Raw genomic sequence first — 12,952 nt, forward strand, 5'->3', positions numbered from 1 at the left:
CTGTGGGGGCCAGCCCAGTGGCACAGCGGTTAAGTTTGCATGTTCTGCTTCAGTGGCCATGCGTCTGTTCGGATCCCGGGTGTGGATGTGGCACCATTTGGCAGGCCATGCTGTGGTAGGCATCCCACATATAAAGTAGAGGAAGATGGGCAGGGATGTTAGCTCAGAGCCAGTCTTCCTCAGCGAAAAAGAGGAGGATTGGCAGCAGTTAGCTCAGAGCTAATCTTCCTCAAAAGAAAAAAATTGACAAGAAGTCTGTGCCTTCAGTTATATTGACTTAAAACCTTGATACGCAAACTATGACTTTGTGTTCCTTTATGTTCATCAAGTGAAAGTAAAACCAAGTAATGATATAAGCTTTGTTGTATTTTTTATGACATTTAATATGCTTAAGTAAGGCAAATGTATACATATAAAGAGATGTCCATAATCATGAAGTATATTTACTTTTATTCCTATTAGAGACACTACTTTTTGATGTCATAATATAATGACAGTGATAATTACACATAGCATTTCATACCACGCCTCACTTTTTAAAATTAATACCTTAGTGTGAATTAGCATAAAAAAAATTTGTACTTGGTTTAATGTCCCACCAAGACTTTAAATTACCTGGTTTTGATATGTGAACTCATTTGGCATGTAAACTCATTTCTGTCTCCTTGAATTTGACTACTCCAGGTGCCTCATGTAAGTGGAATCATTGTGTTTTTGTGAATGGCGTATTTCACTTAGCATATTGTTCTCAAGGTTCAACTCTATTGTAGCATGTGTCAGAATTTGCCTCTCTTTTTAAGGCTGAATAATATTCCATTGTAGTTGTATACCACATTTTATTTATTCATCCATTGTTAGATACTTGGGTTGCTTTACCCTTCTAGGTCTTGTGAATAATGCTGCTATTAACATGAGTATACAAATAGAAGTCTTTTATATTTTAGTAAACCTCAACTATTTTGTAATGTAACACTAATTTTAAATGGCGTTAAATACTGAAGTGTTTATTTCCTAAGGTGGTTCTTTTCTATGACTATTTACTTAAATGATCATAGGGTATAATATATTAACATCAAAATTAACTAAACTGGGTTCAGACTTTTCATATACTATTTAATCAATAGTTCATTTTATTGATAAAGCTGTATTCTGTTAACACCTAAATCTAGATGTTTTTCAGGAAATAATCCCTACTGCATGTCTACTTTATCTTAGGCATCTTTCAACCTCACGTTCGACACCTCCTGGTTTTGGCAACTCCTGTGGATATAGTGATTCTTGGGCTAAGCTATGCTAATCTGCAAACAGGTATAGAAATCCACATGTTGTGTTTTTTAAAATAAAAGTGTCTTGGCCAATTTAATATTATTATTAAAAGCTAATCTTTTTCACTACATTAACTTTCCAGGCTATTTGCTTGTAGGTAAATAACATTTCCCTATAAATATGCTATCTTTCAGGTCAGTCACGCCACCAAAAATGTATTTTAGATATATTTACCATATTAATGTGTGGTTCTTAAATGTCTAATATAAAGGGAGGATAGTAGTAGAGAAATAATTGACCCTTGTGTTTTTCAATAATGCTTTCAACTTCTTTGTTTCTAAATTTTTGGATGGCCATTTTAACATATAGAACACTGAAATATAATACATTATTCTTTCTATTAAGGTAAGAAGCCCTCAATTAATTTATTACAAGCACATTCAATGGCTTTTTTTTTGCATTCTAGCAGTCTGTTTTGGGTGAAATAATGTTGAATTTCAGTGACTCAGTGATTATTACTACCACGTCCTTAGACTTTCTTCCAAAATATTATTTGGGTTAGTTTTTTGTTTGATGTTTTACCATGACGTGTATACATATATAATATTATATATAATAATTTATATATTTTATATGTTATGTGTATATACTGTTACATGTTATATATATACTGTAGGTTGTATTTAACTTGAATTATCAAATTATATGAGACTTTTTATAGTAATTTAAAATGTATATTACAGAAGCTTTTGAGTATATCAAGGCTTCAGTAAAAATATCAATTCTGAAGATAATGCAGTAATTGTTTTAAATTTTAAAAAAGCTGATAAACTAATTCCTGTGTTCTTCCTTTTAAAAAACAAATAGGTTCTGGAGTTCTTAATGACAGTATGTGTGGTGGAATGCAGTTGCTTCCAGATCCTTTATATTCTCTTCCCACTGATAATACTTACCTTTTAACAATAACTTCCACCGATAATGGCAGAATTTTCTTGGCTGGAAAGGATGGCTGTTTGTATGAAGTAGCGTACCAAGTAAGTCTGGCATTATACACATTTTTTTCCCCTCCCTCTTGATGGAGTAGGGATAGGTAAGCTGTTGTTTTTATTTTCTAATTATATAAGCATATTAGTATGTTCTTATGGAAAGTATTCAAACATAGTTATAGCTGTAGTCCTCCATGACTACACCATGCCTACAAAACCCAGTCTTCTCCCCAGAGGCCAAAGCCATTATCAGTTCTGTGTATATCCTTATAGAACATGATACATACATTGATAAATATCTTTAAATACATCTGTAAATATCTACATATATCTGTTTATATGTATATTTATCCATTTACAAGTATATAGTATACTTTTGTATATGTATATTTTTACTTGGATTATTGCTTACATTTTGTTTCATAATTGTCTTTTCACTTAACTATGTCTTGAAAGTCTCTCCTTGTCTGTATCTGGTAGATAGATATTATGTTTTGTGATTGCTGCATACTTGTCCGTAAAATGAATGTGCGTGGTTTATTTAACAATTCCTTTCTTGATAGACTTCTAGGTTCTCAGTTTTTCCCTTTCACAAATAATGCTATAGTACCTTATTCTTTTGGAGACCTCTTTCTTTACTTGTGTAGAAATTTTTTAGTCTGAAAGACTTAGAATTCTAATAGATGGCTTATAGAGTATGTGTATTTAAAATTGTATTGTATAGTTTTATATTGCCCTCTCAGAGTTTTAGATCCTTGGCAGGCATCTATGAATGTATCCTCCCCTCCCCTCACTGTCACTAATATTGGTATTATCAAACATTGATTTTGGCCAATCTGATGGAGAGAAGTTGTTTTTTATTACTAATTGAGTTAAGCATATTTTCATGTATTGGTCATTTATATTTTCTCTTCTCTGAAGTGCCTCTTTGTGTCCTTTGCTGGGTTTGTTTCCCTCCTGTGCTGTTGCCTTTTTTATAAGGTAAATGATAGGAAACTGATAAAATAATATTCTCATAGTTTCACAGCTAATTAGTGGCAGTATTAGAACCCAGGTCAGCTGGGTTTTTTAATATTACGTTGTATCTCTTCATTGCCCACTTTCTCCTGGCTGTGTTCATTACAAAAAATGGTTTTGTTATAGATTTAAGTATGGCAAAACTCAGTCATTGAGAAGTAGACTGTAGATTTTGATGGTGGTGGCTAATAAAATTCCTTTTAGCAGTAGTGAGAAGAGATAAAAATACCTCTATCCTGTGCACTTTTGATACTTACAAACTGTGCTTATTTTCCTTACCACTTCAAACAGGAGTTTTTGGGGTTTGTTTTGTTTTGTTTTGTTTTTGGTAAGGAAGATTGGCCCTGAGCTAACATCCATTGCCAATCTTCCTTCTTTTGCTTGAGAAAGATTATCCCTAAACTAACATCTGTGCCACTCTTCCTCCATTTTGTATGTAGAATGCTGCTGCAGCAAGGCCTGATTAGCAGTGTGTATGTCGGCACCTGAGATCTGAACCCCAGGCTGCTGAAGCAGAACACACCAAGTTAACTACTGTACCACTGGGCAAGCCCTGAAACAGGAGTTTTTAAGATAATTAAAATATGACTTCACTGACTGGGCCAGCGCTGATGGTTAAAGTTTGGCACACTCCACTTCGGTGGCCTGGGTTCAGTTCCTGGGCACAGACCTACACCCCTCTTTGGTGGCCATATTGTGGCGGCAACCCTACAAAATAGAGGAAGACTGGCACAGATGTTAGCTTAGGGCCAATCTTCCTCAGCAAAAAAAATAAAATATGAGTTGAGTGACATAACACTCCTGAAGTTGCTGGAATAGACGTAGCTGATTTCACTGAAAGCAGTGGTTTAATTATAACAAAATACAATTTTTTTAATTACAGGACTAAAGTCAGTATTTACTTTTGAAGAATATGTCTCACTTTACGTACAATTATTGGTATTTCACTAAGATTTGAAGATTTTTATAAGCATGGGTATACAATAATTGCTGTGATAGAGGTACCTACATTTACCAGTCTTCTTTCTTTCAATTTTTTCTTTTAAGGCAGAAGCAGGTTGGTTTAGCCAAAGATGTAGGAAAATAAACCACTCAAAGAGCTCACTTTCTTTCCTTGTTCCTTCGTTGCTACAATTCACATTCTCAGAAGATGGTAAGTAGAAAACAAATTTGGCAAACAAAAAATTTTAACAGATTGTTGGCTTAACATCAGAATTCTCATTCTTAATTGAAACAATTTGTCTTATTAAATAGTATTTGTTATTCATATGATCTCTTAAAGGAAGAAGGGATTATGAAACGTGGAAACATCATGGGTTTTATTCCCAAGTTCCTGTAAATGTAGCGTCATGGAACATGTGTCTAAATAGCAGCTTTACATACATTCTTAAACCAAAACGTGTGTGTGAGAGAGAGAGAGACAGACATTCAGACATGTAATACATATTTTTCATGTTCTGGAACAAATTCCCAGTAAAAAATGAATTTATCCAAGTTTTTAATAAACTGAGTGTTTTTGGCAGGTGAAATAATTAAAAATCATTCATTGAAATAAGTAATGCACCTAAAAAATGTTAGTGTGATTGAGTTTTTAAATTATTTCCCTTCACACAATGAGTTATTAAACTCAACTGGAAGTTTCTTGAAGGAATAGACCAGGTGTAATTTATTTTGTGTTTTTAACATATAGCAAACAATTTATTTAATGTCTGTTGAATGGAAAAATAATCTAGAACATGTTTTTCAATTAGCTTAAAATTCACGGGCTGGCCCAGTGGTGCAGTGGTTAAGTTCGCACGTTCTGCTTCACTGGCCTGGGGTCTGCCAGTTGGGATCCTGGGTGTGGACGTGGCACCGCTTGGCAGGCCATGCTGTGGTAGGCGTCCAACGTATAAAGTAGAGGAAGATGGGCACGGATGTTAGCTCAGGGCCAGTCTTGCTCAGCAAAAAGAGTTGGATTGGCAGCAGATGTTAGCTCAGGGCTAATCTTCCAAAAAAAAAAAAAAATTTCATTTAGAAGACATAATGACTTATTGGTGATGGTCTCAACCCAGTCACAGTATTTGATGTCTGCTTTGTTCACATGTTGTCTGACCTAAAGGCTTCTTAACTTTGTCCTTATACAAATATCCTAGGACTTATCTACAAAGCCAGAGGAAAGTCCCTGAATGCAAAGATCTAATTCAGCAGTTTTAATTTGTTGTAAGTGTCTGCTGGTTGGTTCATTAATGTTTAGGTTTTTTTCTTTTTTTTCTTTTACTTTTAGATCCTATTGTTCAGATTGCAATTGATAATTCTAGAAATATTTTATATACTCGATCTGAGAAAGGAGTAATACAGGTAAGTTTTAATGTTATTCTACCATTTAAAGGGGGAAAACATCCCTGTTTTTAAGGAAGAAGATTCAGTCACTCTTACACTTTTCCTTTGGACTGTGTGCTTTTTAAAAACAACCCAAACCATTTCTTAATGCCCCTTTTTTTATGAAATTTCAAATCTCTGAGTTTTTCCATACCTATGTGAAATACCAAAATTATAGAATCCCTGAAAAAGGAAAGTTTGTTTAATAAAATTCTGTTTGTTTTGTAAAATGTATATATCTTATAATCATGTTTAAGTGGACATAATTTTTTGTTCACAGGTTTATGATTTGGGCCAAGATGGACAAGGAATGAGCAGAGTTGCCTCAGTGTCACAGAATTCTATTGTCTCTGCTGCTGGAAACATTGCTAGGTAATGTGTGTACTTTCTTGCTGGACATTTCATTTGCAGGCACAATTATACCATTTATGTGCAGTATACTAAAATTAACTTATTCCTTCCTCAAAATATCTCTAAAAGATAAGGAATGTTGGGGATGACATTATAGGTTGTGTTTGAAACAGAGCTGCTAGAGACTTCTTTTATTTTATTCTTATGTTGGATGGTTTGAGACGTATGGCAGACTGATTTTGCAATGTGAAGTACAGCTTGACCTGTGTCTTTCCTTGGAACTTTAAGCTTTAGGTGGTCTGTGCAGGCATTAGAATTGTGACTGGGAAGCCGCATGTCTCAAGTTTCCCCTCTTATAACTACTCCACCCTGTAACAGGCCTACATCGTACAAGTTTAGGTGATCTGGTAATTGACACAAGTGCACAGAGTTTCAGTCATATTATCCTTATTGTATTCATGGGGAAACTGAAACTAAGGGATGTTAGGATTTGCTTGAGGTCTGACTGCTACATAAGTGCTGGAACCCAACCTAGAAGGCAAGTCTTCAGACAGTATACACTGCTCTTTGCGTATATCACCGTTGACTTAGCTGCAAAAAATTTTCTTCACATAACAAAGGCCTCAAATTTTCAGCTTCTCTTGTCTTATGTGCCTGGGTCATTGCTGCAATCAGATATCCTAGTGAAAAATCAACATGTTTTCTTTGCTCTTCAGTGACAAAAAAAATTCTTGGAGCTGGCCCCATGGTATAGTGTTTAAGTTCGGTGCACTCCACTTTGGTGGCCCAGGTTCACAGGTTCAGATCCTGGGCACAGACCTGTACTACTCGTCAGCCATGCTGTGGCAGTGACCCACATAAAAAGTCGAGGATGGTTGGCACAGATTGTTAGCTCAGGGCTAATCTTCCTCAAGCAAATAAAGAGGAAGATTGGCAACAGATATTGGCTCAGGGCTAATGTTCCTCAGCCAAAAAATACCTTCTAAAGGCAGACAATCGAAAATAAAGGGTTTCCTTTTTCTTCCTCAACTCTTTTTGGAAATTTTTTCAAATCCACAGAAAAATTAAAAGAATAGCATGGTAGAAACTGATACATCCTTTATCTAAATTTGCTAATTGTTAACATTTTGCCTCATTTGCTCACTTACTTTCTTCTGACCTATTGGAAAGTAAGTTGTAGACATCATGACTTTCACCCTTAAATCCTCCACTTCCATCTCCTGTCTCATATACCACAATATCATTACTACATCTTAAAAAGTTAATAATTTTGTAATATTATTTTGTAATTGTACAGTCCATATTAAAATTACTCAATAGTCTCAAAAATCTTTTATGGCTATTTTTCTTTCCATTTTCTCCAGCTTCAGTCAGAGCTCATGAATTGCTTTGGTCTTTAGTGTCCTTTTATTTGTCAAATGTTGACTTTTGGGAGCAGGGGGCGGGTGAGTTATTTATAGAATATCCCACTTTCTGAATTTGCCCTTTTTTCCTTATCATTAGATTCAGGGGCTATTGTTTTTAACCACAATCGCGTAGGTTATCAGTGAACTTCTTACAGCATTACATCAGGAGGCATATAGCACCGGGTTTCCCACTATGAATAGTTGGTTAAGTGGTGTTCACCATATCTCTCCATTATAAAGGTTCATTTTTCTCCCCTGTTTAATTAGTGGTAATCTTTACAATGATATTTTGATGCTCCGATAACACCTTGTTCCCCATTAACTATTTACCCAGTGGATTTATCCTTCTTTTATGATCTGAAAAAAGGGTTGCTCTTAACAATATTAATGTAAACAACACACATTCAAGGGTTTTTGCCAATTCTTGCTGCTGTTGTAATACTTTCCTAAGAAGTTAGTCTTAAACTATTTTCTCATATTTAGACATGTAAAAATGCTGGTGGACTATGTTCCTTATAGTTTAGTAGACACATTTTTTAAATAAACTTTGGTTTTTCTCCTTTCGTTTAGGACCATAGATCGTTCTGTTTTTAAACCAATTGTTCAAATAGCAGTGATTGAAAATTCCGAATCACTGGACTGTCAGTTATTGGCTGTCACACATGCAGGTATGTTGTTTTATTTATACATCTGCTATTGCCGTTATAACTTTTGAGAATCCTCTGATTTGGAAATTTATCATTAGCAATATGTTTTTACTTCTGTATCAGTTATCAAGCCATATTAATATTTCATAAACCTAAGGATTTTGAAGATTAGAAGAGTCCTCTGGTTCTGTGTCCTCATTTTATAGATGTAAACCAGGTCTGAAAGGTAAAGTGGCTAACACTCAGTGACAGAGCCTGAATTGGAATGCAGGCTCCCTTATCTTACGGTTGTAAGCTCTTTCTACTGAAATGTGTTGATTCACCTCTCAATTCCAAGTGACATTGTCTTAGAAATCCACTTCAGCTTGGTAGTACACCTAGTGATTTAAGATGAGTCAGGGAAGTGATGTATGGCTTTAGCAGAGTGCTGTGTTTCTCTGTGGAATTGCTTCAATAGCACATGGACCTCGTCTGTATTTTCTGTTACTGATGGAGAATTTTATCCCATCGTCAGGTGTAAGGTTATATTTCAGCACTTGTCCGTTCAGACAGCCTTTAGCACGACCTAACACATTGACGCTGGTCCACGTCCGCTTGCCTCCTGGATTCTCAGCATCTTCAACAGTGGAAAAGCCTTCAAAAGTACATAAAGCTCTTTATAGTAAAGGTAAGTTCTGAAACACTATCAGAGTTTAGATTCTTAAAGTTATTAAAATTAGAATGTATTTTAAGGCATTTGAAAATAACAGGGAAATTTCCCGTAAAGTTTAGAATGTTTTGGTTTTTAATCCAGAAACTCTTTTTTTATATTAACTCATATCTCCGATTAGTGGTGTGTGTGTGTATATTTATACATAGATATGTATATATATTAATATATATGTGTATATATGTTAATGTTACTAATTAAGATTAAGATTATTGGGGAATGCATATTATTTGACATCATATAATAAGATTTTGTGTATTAAACTTTTAGGTATTCTGCTGATGGCAGCCTCAGAAAATGAAGATAATGACATTTTGTGGTGTGTCAACCATGATACATTTCCTTTCCAAAAGCCAATGATGGAAACCCAGGCAAGTTATCCTAAGGAATTATAAAGAATTTTTTACATGATTTTAAGTGAAGAATAAAATTGTAAGAAACTTTATCTTCTGATTTATTACTGTTTCCTTCTAATAATCTTATATGATTAGCAAGCATCTTGAAAAGAAATGTCTTCCATTAATTCTTCATTTTTCCTCTGTGAGGTTAGAAGTCATTATGGTAATCATTAAAAATATCTTAAAATATTGGAATTCTTTTAGAATGTTTTTCATAATGTATCTGAAAATGCATATATCTTTTCTGAAATTATCTTGGTCCCTTTTATTATATTTTTGGTTACTTACTTATAAGGTCATCCCTTATAGTTATGACTTAGAATTTTATTCCTACAATCTCTTTAATTTGTAGCTCTGCCTAAATATTTAAAGTTTTTTCTTTTAATAGTAGAAATTTTCAGACACAAAAATAGAATGGTTAATTGAAGCCCACATTAAAGAATTACCCACATTTTCCCCATCTTGTTTCATCTTTCTTCTTTCATCCCAGCCCTGAGCCCAAGAAGCTGAGGGCAGACCATCTCTGCTGTCTACCCTTAGTGTCCCCTGCTCCACCCCCATCTGTCCTCCTAGATGCCCTAGCATAGCTCAGGCTGCCTGCCTCCAGAGGCTGCTGATCAAACCAGATAAACCAACCCCCACTAGGGTGTGAATGTCTGAGACTTTCCATTTGGAGCCATCTCTTTAAAGGCATTTTAGTTCTAGCTGTCCCTGGCTGCTTCCTGGTTATTCTCAAACATAAGCCCTTCTTGTTAGTGGCAGTGGCAAAAGGTATGTGTAGATGAGAGAAGGAAGAACCCAACCCCCAGGCATGGGTGCATGGTTTGAATGGGCTCTTACAAGTTTCTGATGGGGCCTAAGCAGCTGGGGTAGGGGCAGGAGGTAGGTATGGAGGCAAGGAGCACCTTTCTCAAATTCTTTATTCTTTGAACTTCACTAAGCACATACTGTGTACCTCATTCTGTGATAGACTGTGAGGAATCAGAACTCAGTAAGATGTAAACCCCATCCTCATGGGAGCACAGTGTTAGGGGATGCAGGATTGAATTCTGGCTCCATTTCCTCAAAGCTGTGGCTCAAAAGACTTACTATATCTCTGGCCCTTGATTTCCTCATCCATAATAGTTTTGATAGTATTTATCTCTATGGGGTTGTTGTAGGTTTAAACAAGTTGATGTATGTAAAGCACTCAGAACACTACCTGGTACATTAGAAGCACTCGATAAAAGTTAATTATTTGTTTTTGTTTTTAAAGCAAATACTATACATCATATAATTTCATTTCTATAATGCTTGAGTTCTCAAACAAATATGGACCTTTTAAAAAAACCCACCAAGGGGCTGGCCCCGTGGCCGAGTGGTTAAGTTCGCGCGCTCCGCTGCAGGCGGCCCCGTGTTTCATTGGTTCGAATCCTGGGCGTGGACATGGCACTGCTCATCAGACCACGCTGAGGCAGCGTCTCACATGCCACAACTAGAAGGACCCACAACGAAGAATATACAACTATGTACCGGGGGGCTTTGGGGAGAAAAAGGAAAAAATAAAATCTTTAAAAAAAATAAAAATAAAATAAATAAATAAATAAATAAAAACCCACCAAATATAAATAAAGTACATGAACTTTGATCAAATTCTAGTCTCCCAAAAAAAGCTATAAAAGACATTGGGACAATGGGGAAATGCTATATTGGCTGGGCATTTGGTTATATTAGACAATTGTTAATATTCTTAAATGTTATAATAGTATCATGGTTATATAAGAGAACATCCTTATTTTTAGGAGATGCATATGTCATTTAGCAATGACCTATGATGTCCTGAACATACTTTCAAATGGTTCAATAAAAGAAAAAGTTTATAGAAAGAGAAAGCAAATATGGCAAAATTCTGACAATTGTTGAACATAGATATTGGCCATATGGACATTTACTGTACTTTCAACATTTTTGAATGCTTGAAATTTTTTATGATAAAGTATTTTAGAAAATTAAAACACTTGGAAAAAAAAAGGAATACATTAGTTTAAAAAAGCAAATACAACTTCAGAAGAGAACAGAAATCTTCATGTCAGCAAAATATAAGCACTCAACCTACCAGTATAGATCAGTCTGTCGTTGGAAGGATGATAGAAGGTAGTCAGTCTTTGGTCATTGAAAGAACTGTAATTCTGGTAAATACTATTTATAGTCTATTTTAAATTTTTGCCTTTGTCCTCTAATGTGAAAAGATTATTTATTATCATAAAAGGTGCCTGATTAGACAAATACAGTAGAAAATTAAATACAGGCCTTTGAGACTATTCATATCAGTGTATTATTAATTTATTAAATCCCGCATTTATTTGGCGGTTTCAGGGTTTTTTTTTCTTTTTAGGAGGTTTTGCTTTATGTACCTTTAATAATATGTATAAGAAATATTTTCTTTTGCATAGATGACGACTCGTGTCGATGGTCATTCCTGGGCTCTTTCTGCAATAGATGAATTGAAAGTAGACAAGATAATTACACCCTTAAATAAGGATCATATTCCAATAACTGACTCACCAGTTGTTGTACAGCAGCACATGTTGCCTCCAAAGAAATTTGTTCTTCTCTCAGCACAGGTATGGATGTATTCTGTTAAGGTGGAGACAAAAAGAAGCGAAACAAGATTTAATGTTTTGATCAAGTATCCTGCAGTAGTCTCTTGATAGAGTCATTTACTTACGTACTTAGGAATGTTTACTCTTAAAATACTATTAAGGAATAGTTTGTAAATACCAAAAAATGCAACAAAAAGAACTTGCTTTTTATAAAGTATTATACTTTTTCTAAAATAGCATTTCTATCGCCAGTGTTCAGCGGCATAATAGAAATAAAATAAGCTATCTTTATTATAGTTCTCACTTGTTGAAAAACATTTTCTTAATATTTATTTTTTGGATTGTAATGCATTGACAAAATTCAAATGATATAATAGATGTACACAGTAAAATCTCCAATTCACATCCCTTCCCTAGAGACACTTGTGTCATCAGCATCTGTGTATCCTCCAGAGATATGTTTAATATATATACACACACACACACACAATACAAATATGTTTCTCAACAAATGGTGGCAGATTATATGTACTGTTTTATACCTTGCTTTTTATCTTTCAGAAATATATTTGAGATCTTTTCATATCGATATATAAAGAACTTTCTATTTTATATTTGAAAGGTATTCCTTTATATGGCTATGCCGTATTTAATCCCCTATTAATGGATCATCTTTTGCTATTAAAAATTATGCTACAACCTTGTGTGTATATCATTATGCACGTGTGCGACTAAAGCTGTAGAATTGTATCTGATGGGTCAAAGAGTATGTGTGTTTATAAATTTGATAGATGTTGCCAGATTTCCCTGTATACATACATTCGTTATCAGTGAATGTTGAGTGCCTGTTTCCTTGCATCCTGTCCAAGTACAATATTTCATCTTATTAAGAGTGAGACTATCTTTTCAAGTGTTTATTTTTCTGTGAACTCTTCCCGTTCTCTATTTTTCTATTGAATTGTCTTTTTCCTTTTGATTTATAGAAGCTCTTTATGTATCAAGGAAACTAACTTTTTGTATTTTAGCCTCAAATATTTTTCGTGATTTATCATTTGATTTTGTTTATTGAGATTTTTCCTATGTGGATAAGTTTATAAGTAATTAAAATCTTCAGTTATCTTTTGGGATTTATGTCATGGTGGTAAAACCTTCTTCACTCAATGAAGTTCATAAAAGAATTCACCCATAGTTTCTTCTAGTACTATTATAATTTTATTTTGTCCTTTAAA

At 34.5% G+C, this 12,952-nt stretch overlaps 1 protein-coding gene across 1 annotated transcript in view; it reads left to right on the top strand.

Moving 5' to 3' along the window:
• NUP155 (nucleoporin 155) overlaps positions 1-12,952 on the top strand; it is a 62,808-nt gene that overhangs the window by 10,791 nt on the left and 39,065 nt on the right. The window contains exons 5-13 of the mRNA XM_014831239.3: positions 1,216-1,308; positions 2,134-2,300; positions 4,317-4,422; positions 5,536-5,609; positions 5,911-6,002; positions 7,958-8,055; positions 8,549-8,701; positions 9,014-9,114; positions 11,574-11,744. Of these exons, the coding sequence (XP_014686725.1) occupies positions 1,216-1,308; positions 2,134-2,300; positions 4,317-4,422; positions 5,536-5,609; positions 5,911-6,002; positions 7,958-8,055; positions 8,549-8,701; positions 9,014-9,114; positions 11,574-11,744 (1,055 nt within the window). The remainder of the gene's footprint in view (positions 1-1,215; positions 1,309-2,133; positions 2,301-4,316; positions 4,423-5,535; positions 5,610-5,910; positions 6,003-7,957; positions 8,056-8,548; positions 8,702-9,013; positions 9,115-11,573; positions 11,745-12,952) is intronic.

The sequence above is a fragment of the Equus asinus genome, chromosome 10 (assembly GCF_041296235.1).
Source record: "Equus asinus isolate D_3611 breed Donkey chromosome 10, EquAss-T2T_v2, whole genome shotgun sequence".
NCBI classification, from domain to species: domain Eukaryota; kingdom Metazoa; phylum Chordata; class Mammalia; order Perissodactyla; family Equidae; genus Equus; species Equus asinus.